This window comes from Lissotriton vulgaris, chromosome 6 (assembly GCF_964263255.1).
Source record: "Lissotriton vulgaris chromosome 6, aLisVul1.2, whole genome shotgun sequence".
NCBI classification, from domain to species: Eukaryota; Metazoa; Chordata; class Amphibia; order Caudata; family Salamandridae; genus Lissotriton; species Lissotriton vulgaris.
The window spans coordinates 1,629,762,857-1,629,788,362 of NC_141694.1; the positions used below are offsets into that span (position 1 = coordinate 1,629,762,857).

Genomic DNA, 25,506 nt, shown 5'->3' on the forward strand with positions numbered 1-25,506 from the left:
ACAAAGGCCCAGTGTTGAGGCGCTCTGCATAAATCTTCATGGCAGATGCTGTAAGTCCCCGTCCCCCGCCTGCGCCGATATTGTTCCCCGGAGCCTTTCCTCAGCCAATGTAAATTGTACCCTTCTGTTTTGTTGTAACTCCCCGTCCCCCGCCTGGCCCGACCCCGGCCTGGCCCGACATTGTCCCCCGGAGCCTTACCTCAGCCGATCTAAATTCTATCCTTTTGTTTTGGTGTAAGTCCCCGTCCCCCGCCTGCCCCGACCCCCGCCTGCCCGACATTGTCCCCCGGAGCCACCTCAGCCGCCGCTTCTCAGTTCACCGTTCCTCGCCGCTGGTCACCGCTCCTCCGGCCGGTCGGCTGCTCCTCACCTCCTCCTCCATGCCATGTCCGTCTCTCGTCACCGCTCCTCCCCCGCGCCATGTCCGCTGCTCCTCCTCGCGCTCCTGGATGCCGCACCTCCCCGCGCTCCTGACGTCAGCACGCAGGTCGCGGCCGGCGCTACTTCGAGGGGACTACTTTTTTAATAATGTAAATTTTTTAAATATAACGTATTTTTTAACTTTATATAGCCTACGTCCATCTGCACACCCTGAGGATTACAATGATGTATCGGGTGTGTGGATTGGCGCTGTGGTTCCCGAGTTTACCCGCCTCAAAGCCTCAAAGATCTTCTTTTATAATAGTAGTTTAGATTAACAACAGAAGTAGATCAGAGTTTGACCATTCAAAAGGTTTGAGTAGTTATATTTGAACATTGCTTCTTACTATCTACGGCAGTGGTGTAACATAGGCCCCGTGGTGCAGGGTGCCTGAGTTCCAGGGGAACCACTCAGCATAGTACTCTGGCCTGAGACCTCCTGACTGAGCCTGGAGGAGATGATTCAGAAAAGGGGGTGGTGATGGACAGAGTATCTGAATTAAACAGAACACATACCCAGTCAACAGATCAGGGCTTGATCCATCACCGTTTTTTAGCTCACTGCACCATCCCAGCTCAGAACCTGGCTACATGCAAATTAGTCTGTACCTGGAGGAGGGCACCATCATGTAGTTTGCAATGGAGGCCCCCTCAAGTTTTGTTACACTAGTGATCATGGGAAATGCAAATTCTCAACCTGAGCAAACTAATAAGTAATAGAATGTTCAAATCAATAACAGTCTTTTCCCAATATTGCGGAGTCTATTTCTCCTTTATTTATTCCAATCCAATTGCATAGTTCATCCAATCCATGGGTACAAATCATAAGGGTTTCTCCAACATTACAAGTAACCAACAGACGTAGCCAAAACGTGTTTCGTCTAGGCTCCTCAGCCAATGCCTTCGTCTGGGATAGAAGTAAGCAGAATATATCCAAGTTGACTAAATTTTCAGGTATTATGTCAGTTTCATATGAGATTCAAGCATCAGTTGACAATTCTTAAATGAAAATCCTGAGAATAAAACCGCCTATTAGTCTGTTTCTCTCACTTGTTATTGGTTACTAGTTATAACTATTTCCGACCAATATAATATTATTCAATTCTCAAATATAGTCGCATTTGCTTGAAGGGATGTGAGGTTCTGTATTGCGGTTCAATTGTTGACCCATATGTAGACCGGTGACATGAGTCGGAGTAGTTGCATCCAGCACGAGTTTGTAGTGGCGTCTTGGGATTCTTGTTGGGTCAGTTTCATAACTGTGAGCTACCCAGAATGTTGTCTGCCACCAGTAGCGGCTCGTGGAGGGAGTTCCGTGGGGCGGTGAGGCAGGGTGGAGCAGGGAAGGGGCAGGGTGGGAGGTAGTAAACACCTGAATATAGATGAACGGAGGTAAGTAAACAATTAAATAAATTAAACGATTTTCGTTGCGCGCGCTGCAATGCATTTTGCGATGCAGCGCTCGCAACAAATTTGTTTTATTCATTTAATTGTTTACTTACCTCCGTTCATTCATATTCCGGTGTTTACTATCCCCCACCCTGCCCCTCCCCCGCCCTGCCTCACCACCCCACGGAACTCCCTCCGCAGGCCGCTACAGTCTGCCACGCCTTTGCAGGGCTTGGTATAGGCCAATGCAAGCTCGGAAGAAATATGCCTCGATCATCCTTAATTATTCCTCTAACAGGCTACACAGATCCTTAATTAAGAAAGATAAATATAGGCTTCAAAGCCACTCCTGCTTGAGGATAGACAGGTCTATAACTTTCCAAATCTCTCCGGGGGGGTGGGAGGGGGCATTCTACTTTTAAAATGTCATTAAGTACTCTGCAGCTTGTAAGAGATGTTTAGATAGTGGTTCTTTCAAACTCCCTCTCTTTATTTAAGTCTAATCTGACTCCATGCAAACTAATCGACTTTCCTGTGTGCTCAGTGTTTTATGGTTTGCACTGTGGTGAGTGTGCCTTCTCTGCTGTGTGCTTTGACAATGTTTGCTTTAGAGTTGTAAAACTATAACAGTACAAACATACAGGATAATCTTTACTGGGCTCAAATGTTTCTCTTCACCAGCTTTTAATCTCCACTGGTGGATGAGTTTGTTTCTTTGTGTTTATTTTTCTTGCACAATGCACCCCCGGCTAGGCAGTATAAACAAAGAAGCAAGGCACGTACCTGGTAGCTGAGTTCTTTGACTTCCAGGACATTGGGTTTGCCACTGTATGTAAAATACAGACTGTTGTCATCCTCCGAGGAAAATAGGCTGTCCCTGGAAACCCGCATGAAGTACTGTAAAATCATAAGTGAAAAATCCTTTCACTAAATGTTGCATGCTTGTTGTATCACTCTATTTTCAAATTGATACCAAGCAGTGTCGGATTAACCCCTGTGGAGGCCCAGAGGCAGTCGAAATTTAGGCCCCCCCCTCGCAAATTATCTCCTAATAAGTTTTTAAGTTTACCAGCCAACAGTTTTAATAAACCAATTTTATTGCACAAAACTAAACATTAACAATTATTAATATTGCCAAACAAAAATTAATTGCAAACAATTTAAGAAATCTTGATTGCAATTTTCTTTCAAGATCAAATTAATATTATCTTGATCCGTTGGTGCTGGCCCCTAAAAGGAGCCCCTAAGAGGAGTGGGGCCCATAGACCAGTTCCTACTTTGCCTATTTGGTAATCCGGAACTGCTACCAAGGCCTCATTTCAATGATATTTGCACCATTGATTGCATGCAGCCAACGCAAAGCTAAACGTGTAAAGGCATGTAACATAAAGCAACAAAAGACAGAAAATATAACATTTAAGACATAAACGTTCACCCGCCATGTCATCATTATAGCCTCACACATTATTTCACACACATAGAATACGATATTACATCATCGGTTACATCAGTGAAATAGGAGTATTCTTTGCAAATGAATAAATCACACTTGGAGATGGATGGAACATGAAACATCAGCATAAAATACACACAGAACTATTATAAAGTTCTTTATAATAAGTTGTTAATAACATAGGACATAGGATGACTCATCACCGGTTTACAGAAGAAACCTATGCATCACCTTATCAATATGGCACCCGTTGAGTAAGTACCAATAAATAGCGAAAACAAAAATATGATTGTGTAGTTACCAACTAAATTCACTAATAACCCGACCATCTTAATAACTCAATCATTGAAAATATCACACAGTGAGGGGCGCCACTCATTCTATTCCTTATAATTATTTGTTTATCACTGTTCACACAAGATGGTGGTGAGAAAGTTATGGTTAATCTTCTGAAAGCTGTTTTATTTGCCGCACACAAGCAAAGAGGAAATGTGAGGAGAAATAAATATATGTCTCCTAGGTATGCCAGCCTCAGCCAGACTCTCCATTTTGGCGCAAACCCATGTCTACAGATCATTGTAGATGTGGGTTAGGATCAAAATCTATTGGGAGGATGCTCGGGACGCCCATGCACCGCCGATGGAACGCCATTGTGACACAAAGGGCCAGATTCCGATCTTGCTTGGAAGGGCTCCGAACGGGATCCGTATCGAGCGAATCGATTCGTAGTCCCGGTTTCTGCACGACTTGTACTGCTGTACGTGTGAGCAATTACGATGTGACTATCGCTGAGCGACTCGTACCCGTCAGCAAAGCCCCCTGGACGACTACAACATGGTGGACGTGTGCAGCACAATGGGTCCGATTTCCGAGCGACCAAGTACAATGCACGTGTTGATCAGCCAGATCGAGTGGAGCCTCCGAATCGAAAAAGCTCCAAGAAGCATACTTCGGGGGCCGTAACAGGCCCCCCCATCACCCAGGGCACTCCGAATTGGTCACGGGGTGTCCATGGGTCCCCCCGATCCAAGCATGCACAGTGTGGCGGGTACCATGGGGTGCCTGCCACAGGGTGTATGCTTTTCTCCACCCACCCATTTTCTGCAATGGACTGTTGGTCCAAATGTCAGCCTTGCCTTTGTGCCGGTAGGTGCCATGTGAATGGCTCATGGACTTAATTTTCCCACTCCACCACGTGATGTGACCCTGAAAATAAAACACATTTTTTAGTCTTATTTAGGATGAAGCTGGTGGTGGTCACCCAGGAGCTGCATGACCTGCTATGGTGTTGGGAATTGTGGGGATCCTAATCCAGCATAGGGGAGTAGGTCTTATGCCCGTTAGTAAGAGTGGTGCCTCTGGTACTGCCTTATATGATAAGGGAGTAACTACTGCCCCTCCAAGGTGGGAGTTTGTGTAGTGAGGTCCAGAAGGTTAGCATTTCCGAATGTGGATTGGTATTCGTGTTAGCAACCAGAGGCGACACTTAGGGGCCCATTAGGATGACGGGCGTACTTTGTCCGCCCGTCATCCTGTCGTGTCTAGGGATCGCCCATCATAAAGGCGGGGGTACCATTGGGGGCATTAGGATGCGCCCACCACAGTGGTGGGCGCATCCTATATCTTCAGCATTGCGTAGGGCGGTGCTGAATGCACCGCCCACCGCAATGCTGAAGATACATGCAATGCATTACAAAGCACAACGTGACAGGCACAGCACTTTGCAATGCTGGGGGATACCATAGGTACCCCTCATGTGCACCCCCCACACCCCCGGAGTCCCTGGGAGCCCACAACGGGCCCCCACAGGGTGTCTCCGCATGCCTTTCCGTGGCGGCGATGCTGCCACGGAAAGGCATCTAACTAAGCCCACGCTAATATGGCTGGCGGTGTCTCATAGACACCGCCACCATATTAAACCTTTTCCGCCCCGGCCGCAAGGCGACCAGGCAGAAAAGTGCCCCTAAAAGCATCCTAATATGGCGGGGGGAATTTAGGTGCGTATGGTGGGCAGATTGCCCCCGCCAGGCTGGCGGTGGCTACCGCCAGACTGGCGGGGGCAATCCGCCTGCCACCAGGGCCGGCCCTAGGCATGGGCAAACTGTGCACCTGCACAGGGCCGCCAAACCCCAGGGGCCGCCACGACGAGGATCGGATCGGAATGATCACTGGAGTGGCGGCCCCCTGGCAGGATTTGGCGGCCTCCGGGCAATGGCAGCCAGTGCTAATTAATTGTGCCGGTGCTTTTCTCCCATGGCCGAGTCCCGGCGGGGAAGCAGTACTGCAGAGTCTGCGCTGAAGTCCGAGTGTTGTGGCAGTGGCTGTGAGAGCCAATGAAAATATTCACATCGATCACATATGATATTATATGATTAATTTCTGTGTCCAGACCGTCCGACTCTAACCCTCATTTATTGATTTTTCCATTTCCAAATTCCACATTCAAATGTAACTGGTAGTGAGGATGCGCATTGCGAATTTGCTTTACTTAGGCGGAGGCCGTCCGTCCTTAGTTCAGTGTTTCCGGTGGGCGGGAACCTGTTTGGGCTCAATTAGTTCTGCGCGCCCGTACGGCAGTGGGGCAGGCAGCGTGCATACATTTTCTTTTAAATGCCATGCCCCTGCACGGCACACCTGTTCCCCGCCACAAAACAAAAGCGAGTGGTAACTGGTGGCTAACGAGTGACGACGTCGAGTGCAGACTGCAGCAGGCCCATCGCAGTTATCCATTAATAAAGGCAGACAACCACTGCCCACCATCACCTAACCGTAAGTGTAGACCCAATGGTTGTTGTTTTTTTTTTTTATGAGCATGGCTGTGGTGGGTGGTGTGTGACGTCACGATCACCGCGTTAGCTCCAGCTCCCGCAGATGAAGAATCAATGATTGCACAGGGCCCCAGCCTCTGGCATGTGCAGTAGAATAGGCGCTGCTGACAAGCATGGCAGAGTAAAGTGTTTGTGTGTCCAGCAGTACAAATCATTTAACTGAATTTACACAAGGCTGTTGGGAAAGGCCTGTGTCGTCAGCACAGGTTTAAGTTGCCCCAGTGCGGAGAACCACAGCCTAGCCTGGCGAGGGTTCAACCATTTACTTAAAAATGCGCAAAACGGAAAGAAAAGAGCTTGAAGTCCTCTTTTAGATCAGATAGTTATCGTGATAGGTCAGGGGTTAAGTTATCCTCTTGGCCCGGGCAGTCAGTGGCATTGTACTTGCACACGGGGCCAGGGGCTGCGAGGCATAATTTCTCAGGGCAAGCCTTGGACTCGGCACTCCGTTTACTTTACAGTTCACTTTGTTCATATACTTAAGAACTGAAGTGAACCACGGATGTCTCGCAGCCTCCGGCGCTGGGCACCTTGTGCAAGTACAATGGCATTGATTTGTTTTTAATTATGGCAATTTCAGAAATGTTTTTGAAGCATCCTTCAAGTACGCCGAGCAGTGTGTGTTATTATTTATCTAAAATCCTCACTGAACCATTGATTATACTTTGGAGTAGTTTGTGATATGTGGGGTTGAAGTTGATTTACTATTGCACTATTAGCTACAGGAAGTTTGCAGATAATTGTACAAGATTTACGTTCACAAATCACATCTTGAATACTCACTTAATTAAAGACTCTCATAGGGTAACGTGCACTGAGATTGCCGAACAAAACGTAGGATGAAAGATACTGAAACTGCTTCCACCGCAGAAGCATTAACAGGCCACTAGCAAGTAAACCTGTCCCACTGGAAAACAGTGTTAAAAGTAAGTATATCCTCCACAACACCATGAAATCGAAGCACATGGGGTCCTTACTTGTGTTGGCACTTAATACCATCAATGTAGATATTCGAGCGTTAGCAAATGTATTTCCTGACTTTCATGCACAGGCAGCTCAATAGTAAACATGCTTTGATCTTTGTATTACGTCCTGTATGGCAGATCCCACCGGGGCCTGATTCTTATGTCTCCCAAATTTATATTTGGGTGGAAGCATGTTAACATACTTGAACCAGACACCACCAAAGCTCCAAAGAGGAGGAAGCCATGCGGGTTCAGGCTTATAAATGCCCTCCAGAAAGCCCACCCCAACCCGGAAGTAACTATGGGGGATACCCATGGGCATGCTTGCCCCCCCCCCCCCACCACCCACATAAGAGATTCAGGGCAAGGGGAAAACATAGGGAGTGTGTGTGGGCCCGGGAATGCATCACTAAACCCCTGCATGCTAATGCACAGTGCTGAACTAATGTGAGGCAGAAAAATCCAGAGTAGAGGTCTTCAAAGACACAGCAGTTTTAGACAGTCTTGCTTCCAGTTATCAAATATGTTCCTCGCCTTGTGTAATGAGATGGAAACCTCTGGTTATCACATTAGAATTGTCACGAAAAGATAATATTTACAGGTTGTTATTATTGAAGAAATGTGTAGAGCAATAACATATATTACTCAGGGGCTTATTCATAAAGGAATGGACAGGCCATTGTTCTGTCTGGGGGATGGAGGAAATTACCATGTCCTCCTGGTCGAGGGACCACCTGCCACATTTATAAAGGACTGCCAAGCTGGCGGTCATTTAGAATGCATAGGTAGTAACCACTGTTACGGCAGTTCCTGATTCTGCATTTCACAGTTTAAACAGTTTTTCTTTTTTTTCAAAAAGAAAATCTCAAAACAGGACGATCCATGACTGGCAGGACGCATTATCCACACATAGTTACATAGAGTCACGCTCTTTCTGGTGAATTTTTAAACCTCAGATGCCTCGCTGCCCTCCCATCTCAGCTTTCTCTTTTCTTTTAACAACTTATGAGTTCCCAAGTTAGTGATCAGCACACTGTTACCAACTGTTGTTCACACTTCGCATATGAGGTTGCAGTAGGGTGGAAGGCAACCGTACTCCACTATATCATTTCCGGGGCGGTAGAGGGACAAAGTGGAGCCACATGGCTACATAGCAGTCTGCCTCAGCAATGCTACGAATTTCTTTGGACCTATTGTGGTGCCCAGGGTATATTTTAATGTGAGGATTCTGCAGTTAAGTATCCACCAGAAAGAGTGTCAATATTAATTTGTACTTTCGGTGCACCGCTGATGCTTCTTTTTCCTAGGATTTAATTTGTTTGTTTGATTTGTCTCAAAAGCATGCATTGCTTGCCATCCAAATATGTTTTTGATGGCTAATGGGGTGCTTTTATTTGAGTGTGGGTAGATTTTTGTGATATATTCTTTTACATGGCAGTTGACGTTGATGTGTTGATGTGTTCGATGTTTTCCAGTGCCTGGCTGAGGAGAGCCCCTATAACTTTTTGGCTTATTTGTTAGTAGTTTTTTCAGGATCTTCTTTAGACATTTTTGGATAGTGTGATATGGGCTCACTTGTTTTATATTGAAAGGGTAGAGGCGATGATAGGGCTCGTTGACCTTGATGGTCTGTGCAAAAGTTAGATGAAAGGGACAAAGATGACTCTAGTGTTTTTCTGGCTTTGTGGGAGGTGGGTATTAGTGGGTCAATGAAAGTGGAATTTCTTCACATGAATATTGGTGTTGCAGGAACACTTCTTGTTTTTCTTTTCCCTCTTAGTGCTGAAGTCACCATGGATGTTATTTTTTGAGGAGAACATTTGGCTGTCCATGAAATATTAAATAAAGTTCTTTGAGAAATCAACTCTGTTTTCTAGGAGAATGTTAGATGATTTTGACGTATGTTCTTTTGGGTAGCAAGGTTCTGAGGCTGATTTTGAGTCCTTTGAAGGAAAATTCAAGGTTGCAGACTTTTTGATGATGTGTTGTATGTAGAGCCAGCGAAAAGTAGGTGTGGCCTCCGACAAACATTTCAGCACCTGCACTTCATATTTTACAAATTAAGCACTGATGGCAGCGTGAGCGTTGTTGTTTTCACTCAGTTTCACTTGCCCAGGGCTGGACAGGACACCCCACGAGTATGGAAAATGTACCCTTAACCCGAAGGTCTACAAGGGCACATAAAGGACACACAGCCAGATTCGTTAGGAAGAAAAATATATGGTTGAAAATGAGAGGGACAATAAGATGTATAATGTGAGCCAGGACATCCCTGGGCAGAGCCGGTGCCAGATGCTGACCTGAGTTTCTGCAGCTGAATGATTGCACGGATGTGATCCTCAGTCTCAGCCTCAACCGACAGAGCTTTCTTCTCCCATCGTTTGCTCCCAAGGTCTCGTCACTCTGAACTTGGAACCAATTCACCTTTCTTTCTAGCCCTTACCTTTCAAGAGGTACCAGGACACGTCCCATTCTCTCCTTTTTTTAAACATATTGTTAGGGGCATTTCTTTATACATTCTACATCAGATAATATTTGTCCAACATTTGTCATGATATCTTCGTGTAATTGACATGTTACAGAAGTTGCTGACATTGCAAAGCATCATTGATCCCTGATTAACATTTATGAGCAGGGTATGACAGCTATGATGTATGCCAGCCCATTCCACCCATTCCAAGGCCGAGAATTCAAATATCTTTCCTCATGTCCGTCTCTCCAGCAGTGTAATGTACTGCCCTTGTATGTCGGGGTGAGTGCGTTTGGACAGGAGGTGTCGCTGCCATCTAAGAATCATATGTAATGGAAATTAAGAGAAAGTGAATAATGCTAACATATCTAATTACTTGGCTTAATTAGTGTCACCTTCCTGAGCTCCGCCCCGTCCGGATCCCCTCTTCCGGGGCCCCCACCTACGCTCCCTGCACAGGGCCACCATGAGCCTAGAGCCGGCCCTGCTGCCACCCTAATGGGCTCCTTAGTTGTTGGTGAAAACTGGTCTTTGATAAATGAGGTCTGAGCGCTGCTACGCAAATTTGATTTAAAATAATATTTAGGATTTAATGTAAAACAGTGTTAACCTTGCTGTGCTCTTCCAAAATTCACTCATGAACAATATTATGAACGGAAATAGAGTTGTTGCCTTCTTAAGATTTTGTAAGTGACTTTCTCTGCAACGCCCAAGCGCAAGATGGACTCGGTCACTGGCATTCAACCTTCTAAAAGCACATTATCATACACAAAAAGTAAGCACAGACCAATAGAGTTGTCTATTAGCGAGTGACACAAAAATGCAATGAAAAATACAGTTACACTGCATCGTAATTGCTAAAGGAAAACAGGTTTAGTCGCGAGAAATTGTCCCGCATTTTGTTTCACTCTCACTGACAATGTGGGCGAATGGGCATGTGTGGCATTCATATATTTTTTTTATCCTAATCCTGCCTGTGACTTTTTTTGCGCAGTAAGCAGGCCCTATGAAAAGTTGCAGATGGGCTGCTGTCTGAGGCATAGCAGAATATAATTGGTTTTCCACCTACATAATGGCGGAAAATTAAGTTTCTGGATGAACAAACACCCACAACCCCGGCCTGGTTTTCTCTTGCACGCTGTGAAGATATGATGAACTGTGTAGGAGTTCAGACGAAGAATAGGGGATCCATTTCGAGAAATGGATGCATTGCAAAAGGGCCGGCGAAAAAACCAACTACACTAAAAATCACCGTAATAGAGGCCCAAAGGCTCAAATGAAATCGCTACTTCCCTGTCCGATAAGAGATTTTCTCATTCTCTTTAAAATATCTTTCACGCGGTTTCTATTGAGGGGCCTAGCTCCTGCCTCCGCGCGGATGGATAGCAGTATGTAGGGGTGCACAGCTCCATTTCCGCATCCCTCTTCCCACACAATGTTGAGTTTAAATAGCGCCAGGCGCGTGCTGTGACGACGATTCCCTGCCAGCGCGTTTGTCTCGGAGGAGATTTGCAGCCTAGCATTAGCAACTCAATTTTGACACCAGTGTTACCTGAACAATAGCAGGCATTGTGCGCACGCGAGCATCCTTTATTGCCTACCTATTCTTGTTTTCAATGTATCGAACCGCGAGGCAGTGGGGCTTTATACCTGATGAAAGGATTTTAATGATACATTCCTTCAAAAGATATCAAATAAACGTACCTATTTTCCATTTCATGGAAATGTAAGTAGCCGCACATGCCACATTGATATTCGTCCGGGTGGGATACCCTACCCCATGGGTACTCGCAAACATTTGCCCAGGGGCCACAAATTACTGTCTGTGGTGTGACTGAGGGCCGCACTGATGCCAGCAGCGTGGCGGTAGGGGGTCTGGGTGGGTCAGGGATTGTGTAAGTAGGTCTAAAAACATGTTAAATGTACTTTAATCACCAAGATACATGTAAATAAAAGAGTTAAATCATAAAATCATGTTAAATAAACCTGCAGGTCAAAGGGAGCATGGCTGATGGTGAGTCATCAATCGGTGAATTAATGATCCACACAGTGGGTAGATGTGACAATACCGAAAATCGGATTTGTTGCTGGTGCTTCAGTACAGGTGCGCACCCACCAGGTATTTGCCCTGGTGCCCCCTCTCAATCAATGTCCTCTAGTGGAGGGTGATGCTGCCTCCGGCTCCAATCCGCTCAGACACCCTTTGGGAGATGTGCAGCCAAGAGCAAAGGAGACAATAGGTGCTAGATAGACCGAAGGATTTTACCCATTTTGTATCCATGAGACAGGGCCCCCACTGGTAGCTCAGGGGTTACTGGTACCTCATCAGCACCCTGAAAGTAGTTCCCTGAAGTGCAGCCCAGCATAGTACTTTGATTCCGAGAGTCTACTCTAGCCATACTGAATAATGTCACTTTGCAAGAAAAAGATGAGCTGCATATTTGATAGAACACCATATATTTTGAGAAACTGACAAGCTACTGTTTGGAAACAAAATTATTGAAAATCCGAAAAATCTTGAAACTGCTCTTTGAATGATAGTTCACACCGAGTTGTGGAGATTTATCGCTTGTTGTACTTCCTTTGTGCCCACGGGAGCTTACTGTTGTGACTGTATCTCATTCATTAGGTGGAGGCATTTTATTAAGATAAAACTTTTCCTGACACTGCTGTTAGTAACCACGTCTTATGTGTCAGGTTTGTTGGCATTGTGCTACAATACTGAATTTTAAATATCATCCAGCCAAAATATTGTATCCAGACCATAGACTACCACAATATCCTAAAGGTAAGTATACAAAGCTAAGTATAGTTGTATGTACATTCTTAACTGCACATTTATTTATATTGAAAATATATATCTACTGTTGTGGCATTCATCTGGGTTCTACCATTAATAATACTGCATGTTGTGCAAACTACTGTAGTTGGCTTTGTTCTACCCAAAATTGCAACAATTGTGAAAGTCATCAGTAGCTCAGGGCTATTTTCATCATTCAGAAGTAGCTTTCGGAATCGAAAAGATTGGAAACCCCAGCAAAATTGAAAAATGCATTAGTTTATGTGGGCCTACATTTCTGGTGTGGACATACGTTCAGCCCTGACTAGAGCTGATCCAAGGATTTAGCTTGGCTATAAGTGCGTAAGTGCGAGTTGAGCTATCAAAAGATGTAAATTAGGTAACAAATGTTTTAAACAAAATCGAGTAGTAAGGGATGATGTATGTTTATATAAGATTTGGTGGGCCCCTGCTCTTTTACTCTTTTCTTTTTTCTTTTTAATGTACTGTATAAATTGTACACTTTTATGATGACATTTTTATCGAATAAAGTAAGTAACAGGTAACAAATGTCATAAGCATTAAATAACTAAAATGAGTGACATTTGTTGAAAGTAATATTTTTTTAAATTGAAATATTCAAGAATACCCTAATGCCCTTATGACGTTGCCACGAGTTACTCAAAATGTGTCAGTTGGTTATGTTTTTTATGTATACAGCCTATATCAAATCAAGTCAAGTTTCCTGAATTTTTAAGAAGTGTTTTTTATTGATTGAATTGCGTATTTGCACTTTATTAGTCCAATGTGGCTTTTTTTGTAAAAATAAAAGTGGGATTTGTTTGTACAATGAACTATATTGTTGTGTATTTCATTCTGTACACTGTATACTGTGTGAACTGTTTTTGTAGACCTTTGTGTATTTTTATGTGGACCTCTTTGAGTTCCAAATCATAATAAATTTGACTTGACTTGTATACAGCCTATCTTATTATCAAATATGAAGAAAGATTATTTTATATTAATCATATATAATAAGGGCTTTTGTACAGCCCAAACCCTGTATCGGCCTGGGTGACAAATTTAGTTACGCTGGAGTAATCAGAGTAATTTTAGTAATTTGGCATCACTCTTTTTATGAAAAATTGATGAAAATTACACCCATTGTGAGCCATTTAGAACACAAATCATATCGCAGCAGCCCAGGATCAACAAACTTAGCGAGCATGGGCGGCTGCTGCTGTTCGAGTTCTGTCGCATTTAGCTCTATTTTCTTAGTGCAAAATTCATCCTCAGACCCATTCTGGATGCAAAGGTGCATTTTATGCTAAGAAAATATCCTTAAATCTAGGTTAAACTCTTCACATAATTCAGTGAAATCTTGCATATTTTTGCTGTAATTTTACCACAGCAAATTAATCAAGTTACACCCACCTTCTAATCCTGTATTGAATGACTTCAATTTGCTCTGAAAGGGGATGGTTAAGGAAAATCATACATAGTGAAGTTAAGTAATGGGCCATGAATCACACAGTTTGAGTAAGTGTGGAAGCTGTTATTTGAGCCCTGGATTCCATATTTGTACTTCAGAGACTCTAGTATTGCATCCTTCTCTCTTCGCTTTAATACCGAAGGTCAGTGCTTTGTGTACAATTATTCAATTAGTGTTAGTATATGGAGTTTAATAAATACACTTCTTACATCTTACATCAAAGGTACTATAAATAAATATATATACACACATGCACACACACACATATATATATATATATATTCACTGAAAGAAACAAAGATAACAGGGACGTTATATTTAGCTTGATATTTCACTTGTACAAAACCAGAAGAGAATTATAGACGTTGTAGTTAGCTGAGCTAACTATAGCTTAGTGCACTGCTTATGACCTCACTTATTACATCACTCATGGCATGGTCATTGACATCACTCATGACCACACTGATGACATCTCAAATGACATAATGACATTACTGATGACATCACTGATTCCATCTCAATTGATATCACTGATTACATCACTGATAACATCATCCAGTGATTGAGGGTGTTTGCTAAAAGTTACTGAGTGTTAAACATATATACTAAGGTAAGTGGCCGTGGGAGTCCCTGCATGGGTGAATAAATGGATATGTAAGTGGTGTATTGAACAGTGAGTGGGTATATGAGAGACTGTATATATGAGTGAGTGGGTGTGTGAGTTTGTGTATGGGTGAGTGAGTAGGTCTGTAAGTGGCTGTAATGGTTAATGAGATTGTGAATGAGTGGCTAAATGGGTGACTGAGCAGGCACATAAGTGTCTGTATGGAGGAGTGACATGGTACATGAGTTGGCGGTATGGGTGCATGAATGGGTGAGTGTATGTGGGTGCGTGAATCTCTGAGTGGGTCTGTGTATGGGTGCATGACTCCCCGAGTGAGTTTATAAGTGGGTGCTTGAGTACCTTAGTGGGTCTGTGAGTGGGTGCATGAGTGCCCAGGTAGTTCTGTGAGTGGGTGTAAGAGTCTCCAAGTAGGTATAAAACTGTACGCATGAGTCTATGACTGAGTGGCTAAGTAGATGCATGAGTCTCTAAGTGGGCCTGTACAAGGGTGCATCACTCTCCAAGTGAGTCTATAAGTGAGTGCATAAGTATCTGAATGGTTATGTAAGTAAGTGCATGAGTATCTGAGTGGGCATGAGACTGGATGTATAGGTGTGTGAGTGGGTAGGTGAATGGGTCTTTAAGTGTTTGAGTGAGTTTGTGAGTGTATTCATGAGTGTGTGACCGTGACCGACGAGTGTGTTCAAATATATATATATATATATATATATATATATATATATATATATATATATATATATATATATATATATATATATATATATTTTAATGTTTCCACAAATGTTCATGATGTCCCCGCGACCGTACATGGGGGCTGCACTGGCGGTAGCAGCGTTGGCGCAAATATCACTCTCAAATCAAAAGAAAATACATTTTAGACACATAACTTGTGTCTCTAACACACCCATTTCTCAAACATATGGTCAGTGTATCTCTACCCTGACCCCTTATGTTAACTTTTCATACAAATTTTCAGCCACAGGAGCCATTCCAGAATGATAAAATGATGGCGCAACTTTCTGTTCAGCTGGCATCCAGCCGATCAGAGCATTCCTATTGGCATGCACATCCGCGATAATCGCAATCCACCACATATTATCTGCAGTCAGACATATAGCCATAATTTTTGCCTACATTTCTCAAAAACTACTGGGTGGATTTGCACCAAATACCAAAAAGCACAATCTGTGTAACATCTACCTTTCTGCCAAATTTAGTGTAATTCCGTCCAGCGGTCTGGCTGCAAATTTGACAACTCATTTATATGGGATTTGACATTACAAATGCACCCTTTTTATTGTGCCCCTATTTCTCAGTCACCACAGCACGGATCACACCCAACCTTTCCATTACACATAGAGCCTACTTTGACACTTATTTGGAAAATTTCATGAAGATTGGTCAAATGACGCCAAAATTATAAGCAAGTCAAAAATATGCTTTTCCTATGGAAACTAGGTCCTAACTATAACTACCTACTGGGAACCACCATAAGGTAATATATATATATATCTGTATATATAGCATATAGTCGTCGCCACCATTGTGTAGTTATAGTTAGGTCGGATTTTCTATAAAAGAGAGTTTTTTTGTTTTGCTAATAACTTTGGCACCATTTGATGAATCTTCATGAAACTTCCCAACAAAGTTCATTCACCACAGCTCCTATCCAGAAAGTTTCAGGGTGATCGATCAAGTATGGACTGAGAAAAAGGAAAACAGGAGGTGCCAAAACGTGTTTCACCATGTAATTTGCTCATGAAATTGTAGGCAGCTCTACAAGAAAAACGGATGAACAGAAGTACGCCCCATTTGGCAGAAAGCTAGATATTAACTCATAAAGCAACCTTTTTGTTAATTGGTGAAAATCTGTTCAGCCATTTTTGAGATATTAAGGCAAAAAAATAGGGATAGCTGGATGGTTGGTCATGTGGAACTCATGTGGAACGGTAAAAGCAAACCATAGAGCGTTCAAATTGGCAGAGGAGGCTGTTTTCCCCACAAAGGTTAAAGTGACGCTATAGTTAGGGGAAAATGTCAGTCATAATGTCGAGTTTAATACCTGAGAAATCACTGAAACTAACCAGTTATAGTCCACTAAACTAACTATAACTTGCACCCGCTGACTTGCACTGCCTATGACCACACATATTACATCACTCATGACATGTTATTGTCATCAGTAATGACATCACTGATGGCATCTCGAATGACAACATTGATGAAATCATTGATTACATCATTCAACCTACTGCTGTTCAAATGTTTCTGAAAAAAAGTACAGTATTTTAGATATGAAAGTAAATGACACAGAATCATGTCAAGCATAATTTACCCTTGAGACACATAAGATCCCTTAAGTGACTCAAGCTTTTCCTAATTATAGTCTTCCCCCTATTCTGAATACTTTGCGGCTAGCTGATCACATGTGGGGAATGAACCACACACTGCTTCACCTGATCTTTTCCCTGTGAATGACTTTTCATGAAGAACTTACTCCCTCCAGACACCCGAGCCCCATTCGGTGTTTAAGCCCCTACTACACACAGCCCTTGCCCTTTACCAAACCATTCGTGGCTAGCCAACATCTTGTGGGCAATGAACTACATATGGACAGGAAAGTACGTAGGGGCTCATTTACAATTCCTTGCACCACTGATACGTCACCTTTTCCATACCAATAGTGAAGCACCAGCGACGCAAGGGGCTTGTAAAATGCCCCTTACTGCCTTCACCCTATGCAGAATCCATCTACAAAGAGTTCACTCCCTATTGACACTCAAGGACCTTTGGGTGGTGAATGCACTACTATTCACAGCCTGCAGCCTGTACTAAACACTTTGGAGATAGCTGATCTCTTTTGTGGCTATCAAGCACACATGGATGGATAGGCAAGTACCTGGTGTGTGCACTTTTCGCTCCTATGCACAAATCCTTATGCAGAGTCCAATCCTTCCAGAAACTCAAGGCCATTTGGAGGTTAAGCATCAACTACATACAACGTTTTCTCTGTAGCAAAGCTTTTACAGATTACTGACCTCTTGTGAGCAATCAACAAGACATGACTCAGCAAGTCTCTGCTTGGCATTGTGCTCAACCTGTGCACAACCATTCTCGGTGAGCTTACTCCCTTCACACACCGAAGACACATTACAGTGCGAAGCATTTTGGAAAATCTTGCACACATTAGCTGTAGACAGGCCATGGAAAATAGATCTAGACGTGCCTTGCTAAATACCTTCAAGTATGATAAGTGTATACCAAACTGTCACATTCATTGGATGATTTCATCAGCGATGTCATCAATGGTGTCATTTGAGATGTCATCAGTAATTCCATCAGTAATATCACTGAAGATACCATGATTGATGTAATCTGTGAGGTTATAGACAGTGCATGGCGGAGGCGCAACCAAATTAACTCTGAAAACTATAACTGGTGAATGTCAGTGTTGTTTTGGGTTTAAGACATGATGGTATGACTGACATTTTTACCTATCTATGATGTGACATTAACCTTGTGTTTGTATGTGCATGTAGTCAAAAGATTTAAATGTGTTAAATGTGTGATTTTCTGTGTTGAATGTTTCCACATAGTCACTGAAGACTAACATAGTGACAGAGAACGCCTGTCTGAAATCATGCTGCACTTCTCAAGTGTCTTATTGAAGAGCTCTAACCTGAGGAGCACACTCTAATTAGGATCTGAGAACTCTTTGATTTTGCTAGTTACTTAACTGTGAGCTTTGAGGGGTTGTGCCACTTCTAAAATTGTTCTTATTCTCAATTAGACAAGCCAGCAGCACCGATAACATAAAAGAGCATTTTTTTTTGTAACATCGTTTTTATTGCAGTACCAAAATAATTGCAGAGACAACATAGTGATGAATAGCATAGCAATATAGCAGTAAGGCGCATAATCATTTTGCCCCCCCCTACCACGTTATTCAAGTCTCCAGGTAGAAGACTGAGCAACAAATATAATGAGTCCATTTCCTGCTTCATTGTCCAATGTCCATAGCCAGAAACACAGGAAGACGTGGACTGCTTTTAAATTTTCGCCCCTCCCCCACCCCCTATCAAACCCCCCCCCCCAACTCCCCAAACTCCCTAACATCCCCCCCGTGGCAGCGCTACAGTGAAATCCTAGAGAAAATAAGGTCTGGTGCGTGCAAGGAGGAGTTAAACATTCGCCAACGGTGTGTTCCTGGGCGTGCTAATGAGGTCGGCCGCTCCTGAGTCCGCATCCTCCCCATCCTCCTCATCATTATCATCCCGAAGTGCCTGCACCATCATTTCCCATGCCGTTGCCCTCTCCATGGCTTTCTCATCCTCGGTTCTCCTAGCCATCTGGTATCACAAAGTGCTTTCACAGGCTGCCCACCTCAGACACTCACCATACCAGCGCTTGTACGTGGGCCCCACTTTCGATTTCCAATTCCTAGTTATTTCCCTCTTCGCCAGTATCAACCCCATATCTATGAATCTGCTCGTTGTCTTATTTTTGGATGTGTGCGGAAACCAGTGTAGAACCCCCACTGCCTTGGTGTACTGTATCTCCCTATCTGTGGAGTTATTTAAGGCTCTCCCAATCTCCTGCCAGTATTCCCCCAAGGTAGGGCAATCCCACAGCATGTGTCCCAGATCCGCCCCCAGTGTGTTGCACCTAGGACAGGCCGCCTGTTCCACTCCAAAGTATTGCCGTAGCTTCCCTGGCGTGAGGTATGCCCGATGAATAACATAAAAATGTATTAGTTGGAATCTAGCGTTCCTCGTGCTCTTCTGCGCCCTCCGCAACAATTGACCCCAAGTGGCGTCAGGAATTTCCAATTGGAGGTCCAGTTCCCACTTAGTTTTTAGAGCTGTGAGCGGCTGCAAGGCCTCCCGCAACATCCTGGAATACAGACAAGTTACCGCCTTAAAGGTTCCGGCCGCCATCATCGCATATTGGCACGCCATGGAGGTCGCAGGTTCCTGCAATCCCTCTCCCCAGTGGTCTTGCATGGCGCCCGTAATCGCTGCATGTAATAAATAATCGCCTCGGGGAAGGTCAAACCGCTCCTGTAACTCTTGAAACGGGAGCAATGCACTGTCTTCATACAAATCGCCCAGCACCTGAACCCCAGCCTCTTCCCAACCTAGCAGTCTCGACCAGTCTCCACCATGAGGCAGGGCTGTGACCATTCCCAGTGGGATCTCCGGAGCATACATGCGGCGGATTCCCGCTCGTTTGCGCGCCCTGTTCCAGCAAAGTCGGAACGTCTGCTCTTCCACTGTCAGGTCCCTGAGCAATAACTTCTGATGCAGCGTGATGTACGCCAGCACATGCCGCGGGGTAACCTCATCTCTAGAATGCTCCGGCCCTCGATACACCCTCGCAACCTCCTGGGTGAAAGTCTGCAATTGAGCCGCCAGGTAATAGCATTCTAAATCAGGCACCGCCATGCCTCCCTCATCTTTAGGTCGCAAGAGGGTATCCAGTGCAGTACGCCGCCGACCCGTGCCCCATAAAAACGCTATGACCAGCGATCTTAGGCGCCGAAAGACTGAGCCCGGCACCCATATCGGGAGAGTCCTAAAATAATATAATAGCCTAGGCAGTGCCACCATCTTGAGCAAGGAGACCCGACCAGCCAGTAAGAGTGGGAGAGTAGCCCAGAAGTCCTTACACCCTTTCAGGGCATTAATGCAACGAGTGATATTACCATCTAGCATATCTGCTGGGGTGTGGTATACATATACGCCTAGGTAGTGCAGGCAATGAGGTTCCCATCGTAGTTCCTGCGCCGTGAGAGGGCACGGCTCTCCTCGTCTCAACGGGTACAAACAAGATTTGGGCCACTTGACCTTCAGGCCCGACATCAGCCCGAATAGTTCCAGCAAACGTCTCGCTCCCAGCAACTCTTCCTCCGCATCGGCCAAGAACATCAACAAGTCGTCCGCATACAGCGAGATGACATGTGGCCTGGCCCTGTAGACCAACCCCTTATAGTGGCGGCCGGACCTGGCCTCCGCCGTAAAAGGCTCCATTGCCAACGCGAACAAAAGGGGAGAAAGAGAACACCCTTGCCTAGTGCCGCGTCGTACCGGATATTGATTCGAGATCAGTGACCCCACTCTAACTCTAGCCGTGGCTTCCGTATACAGGACTTTGGTCCAGTTAATGCAGCCCTCCCCCAGCCCGAATCGCTTCATCACTCCATACAGATACTCCCATTCAAGACTATCGAAGGCTTTCTCGATATCAATGGAAAGCACGAACGGAGCAGTTCCCTCTGATAACCGAGCCCCCAGCAACCTAGTCAGCCTGCGAATATTATGGGTAGTATTTAGCATTGGGATGAAGCCGCACTGGTCTTTATGAATCAAGTCTGTCATGTGAGTCAACAATCTATTCGCCAGGATTTTGCTCAGTATCTTGTAATCCGTCGTGAGCATAGATAACGGGCGGTAAGATGAGAGGGCCTCACCCGCTCTACCAGGCTTTAGCAACGGGATCATAAGGGCCTCGCACATTGATCGCGGGAGTCTACCTCGCGATTGCGCCTCGTTGTAAACCAGTTGCAATTGCGGGGCCAGGCACTCCAAATATTTGCTATAGAACTCTATCGGCAAACCGTCAAGCCCAGGGGTTTTGTTCCTGGCCATCTGTTTTATCGCACTCCCTATTTCCCCGACCGTTATAGGCCGGCCCAACTCCTCTGCTTCCGATTCCTCTAGCTGTGGCAGCTGCAACCCTCCAAGGAAGGTTTCCAATTCTTCCGCCCCGCCCGTCAGCCCGCTCTCATACAGACCCTCATAATACACTTTGAACCTATCCAGGATCCCGGCTTGGGTGTGGCAAAGCCCGCCCCCCTCCTCCTGAATCGCCATGATTGGAGCACCCCGCCTGATCGGGTTGGCATGCCACGCCAGCATCGACCCTGCTTTATCGCCCTCCGCATGCGCTCTCGTCAGATACACCTTGTGGTCGAAGCTACGCAACCGCTCTAACTCCACTGCCAGCGCTTCTCTGGCTCCACTAACCCCCTCTTGGAGCTCAGGATGATTCGGGCGCTCCCCCTCCTTCTCCCTCAACTGCCGCTCCGCTCTTTCTAGATCATCCAACAAAGTTTTCCGAGCACCAGCCACGCTCCCAATACAGTGACCCCTAATCACCACCTTAAACGCATCCCACTCCACAGCCCTAGTGGAGGTGGAGCCACTATTCTCCTCAAAATAACGTGTCACTCGCTCCCCCAAGGCCTCTCTAAAAAGCAAATCATCTAATGTATCAGGTTGCAGCCGCCATGTTGGGACACAGTTGATTTCTACCATCCAGTTCAGGGACAACAGCAGAGGGTTGTGGTCCGACATCGTGCGGGCCAAATATTCAGCACTTCCCACTGCTGAGAGCACATGCGAAGAGCACAGAAACACATCCAACTGAACATGCAGGTCATGCAAAGCAGAATGAAAGGAGTAATCCCTCGTGGTAGGGTGGAATGCCCTCCAGGCGTCCCCCAGGTCCCAGCTCTCTTGCCAGTCTAGTCGGCGGTTCGCCACCCTGTGTACAGGGGAGGCGTGCAATGGGGGATGGGATCTATCCAAATCAGTATCCACCACCGAATTGAAATCTCCTCCCATGACCATCGGCCCTGCCAAATAGCTAGCCAGTTTGCCCGAAAGCGCTGTCAGGAAAGCGGGCAAATCTACATTCGGAGCATACACACTACAAAGAGACACTGTCCGGCCCCTGAGTCTTCCCTCCACAGCCACAAATCTACCCTCTGGATCTACTACTTTTTTGGTAATCTGGAAGGGAACCCCTGCCCGTATCCAAATCAATGTCCCCCTCGCAAAGGCCGAATATGTTGTGTTAAATAGCTGCCCCCTCCACCTCCTTTGTAGCGCTATTCCCTCCTGTTTGGTGAGGTGCGTCTCTTGCAGAAAAGCTATATGCACGCCCCTACGTTTCAGATACGCATGGACCTTGTGTCTACGCACCATGGTATGAAGACCCCGCACATTCCAGGTCACACATTTCAAAGGCCCCGTATTAGCCATACTCCCTCGCACCCGGAGACAGAACAATAACAGTCATCGACCATGCGCTTGTGCCAACATAATGCTGCCCCCCCTCCCACTCCGAACAAATGAACCCCACATTCCCCCAAAACCAACCTGAGCATCCCCAACTACTCTCGGTTCCCACCCTCCCAGGACAGGGCCCCCCGCAATTGGAAGTGAACCCATTCAAACTGTCTCAACCAAATTCCCCTCAAAGAAAGGCACTAATACTCGCAGTCTCCACTGCGATGACCGTAAGGGCCAGTAGGGCACGGACCGATGCCGAAGGAGTTCGTAAAAAAACAAATCAATCCCGCATATCCCGCCCCGAGGTCCGCCCATGAAAGACTCACGAAGTCCCATACAGTGGTAAACTGCGCTCACGGGCACAGCGCCCCAGTGTCTGACCATCAGGTCGCTCCTCAAGTCCAGCGATTCATGCTTCAACTATCTCCCCAGATGTTTGAGGTGTGACGATGGGGCCCTTGGCACCTCCGAATTCCGAGAGTCCCGTCTCCGAGCCCGTGTCCTGCTCCTCCGAGTCCGTGCCCTTCCCGGATTGACTCTTTGCCGTGCCAGAAAGGTCCACCACCGCCTGTAGGGATGCCTTCCTCTCTGTCTCCGTCTGTGATACCGATGGCTTCCCAGTTCTCCGCCGATTCTTGCGAATACGTTGCGACTTCCTGATCGGCTGTTTCTCTTTAGCCTCCTCCTCTCTGGCCCTAGCTCCGTCCGTACCAGCCTTGTACGTGTCTCACCAGGCCCAAGCGTCCGCCGAGGTAGTAAAGAAAAGCGACTTGTCATCCACCACTACTCGCAGTTTCGCTGGAAAGAGAAGGGAGTATTTTATGCCCTCCCCACGGAGCTCACGCTTAAGCGACAGGAAATTAGCCCTGAGTCTTTGGGTCTCAAAAGTGTAGTCCGGGAACAGGGTGACTCTGATATTGTCGACCTGAAAGGGTCCAGTTTCCCTCGCCCTCTGTAGAAGCCAGTCTTGATCTCTGTAGTGAAGTAGCTTAATCATCACCGGGCGAGGTGGCAGGCCTGGGGCCGGAGGTCGGGCTGGAACCCTGTGGGCCCGCTCCAGGGAGAAGAAAGGGGATAGCCCCTCTGGCGCCACTTCGGTGCGTAGCCAATTATCAAGGTAGCCCACCATGTCATCGCCCTCAATTTTTTCCGGAAGGCCCACAAGGCGGACATTGTTGCGCCTACTCCTATTTTCTGCGTCTCGGCCCTCCGCTCCAACACCTTCAGCCTGTCCAAAGCGTCCGCCATCTGTGCTTTCCCCGCTGCGTGGTCCGGGGCCAATTCCTGGATGGATATCTCCATACTCTTAACTCTGTCTTTAAGCTTATCATGGTCCGCTTTCAGGAGACCCAAGCCCGTCGCCACCTGTGCGATGTCCTGTTGCAGGGCGTCTTTCGTGGTCGTGATGGCCTCTAGTATACGGTCCTGCATGCGTTGGAGGGCAGAGTGGTCTCGATCCGCTCCATCCATTTTTTCCGGTTCGGCCGCTCCGTCCCCCTTCCCTTTTGGCTTCACCATCCTGGCTGCGGTAGGCCCTGGCTCCCTGGACCCCTTTTGTTCTCCTCGCTGTCTCCGTACAACAGGACCTCGCCTCCGGATAGCCTCCCGGGCGATAGGATCAGGCATCTAAGACACCTGTAGGGTACTGGGCGCTGCTCTGATCGCACCGGTCCTCTGCCACACCGGAGTCTCGAGGTGCCAGGCTGTGCGCGGAGAGTCGGGGTCTTCGTCACAGAGCCGCCGCCATTTTGGGGTCTCCCCAGAGAATTAGTTTGTGACCGTGCGTCCCCGCAACTCGCCACCAGAACGAGGAATGGCCACTTGTGCCTGCTGATAAGGTTAGGGGAGGCCCTCCCATCTGGCAATCACCCCCAGTGCTGGATCAACATGAGCAGCAGGCCTCAAACCACCTCCTCCGATTGCGACAATGGTCCAGGTCTCAGGGCGCCATCTTAGATCGATGGCTATCACACCCGATGCAGACACTCGAGGTCGATTTTCAGGACGAGGAACAGCTCCAGGTCGTTCACCCTGAGCGCCGCTGCCTGCGTGGAGTCTTTAAATCACGGATTTTCCAAATTTTACTGGAATTCGTGTGGATAATCAGGATGATATCTGGGATCGGGCGCGGAGCTCCGGGCTCACGCAGCCTACTTCCTCGGCATCCAAGCCACGCCCCCTCATAACATAAAAAAGCATCTAATGCTTTCCCTTACTCTGCTTGTTCACTAGAGTGACAACCAGGGTGATTTTAGTAGTGTATCACATGTCAATTAAATAATTAGCATAACAAAGAAGTCTTACAGAGTTTGCTACCCAGGTTACAGCTCTTCTAGGAGACATGTATGCACAGAACTGATTCCGCGAAACATGCTCTGTCTTCAATTGTTTATTCTTCAGTTGCTAGTTCAAAACCTGGGGGGGGTGGGGGGCTTACCACCCGTATGGAGGGGCAAAATCCCCCCTGGCTCCAACATATCCTACACCCATGTATGCAATACAAACAATAACATGTTTTAAAGGTGTCAAAGGGTTGCTTTTATGTTGAAGTAAGGAGGGGCTCCCTGGATGAACAAACTGTAACCCTGCATGATGAACTAATGTAATGTGTATTCCACCTGTCTCCCATCCCGAACAAATTCACTGTTTGGCTTTAACACCCGCTCTTCCGCTAATGACATTTACTTTTTTCTGTCAATTGTATTCTTTCAAGGCTGAAGCATGTTTTTACTTGCAGAAATGCCTCCTTCGACACTTACATGAAATATGCGATGTAATGTTGCTTTTGTCAAGCGGGTGCTCTTATTTCTGCCTATTTGTGCATATGTTTCAAGAGTGGATTAATACAACTAAGTGTTTGTGAATACCCCAAATATTCTCTGCATTCTGTAAGGCTCCGCCTCCCAGCAAGTCCACATTCCTGTCCTATCCTTAAACCTAGAACAGTGGCCTACATTAAGTGCACTTAGTGCTTTGAATATTTTGCAAACCCTGTTTCTCTGATTTAGGA

General features: G+C 46.0%; 1 protein-coding gene across 1 annotated transcript in view; it reads right to left on the minus strand.

Moving 5' to 3' along the window:
* ABCG8 (ATP binding cassette subfamily G member 8) overlaps positions 1-25,506 on the minus strand; it is a 202,601-nt gene that overhangs the window by 154,775 nt on the left and 22,320 nt on the right. Inside the window, exon 2 of the mRNA XM_086927798.1 lies at positions 2,593-2,706. Within this exon, the coding sequence (XP_086783924.1) occupies positions 2,593-2,706 (114 nt within the window). The remainder of the gene's footprint in view (positions 1-2,592; positions 2,707-25,506) is intronic.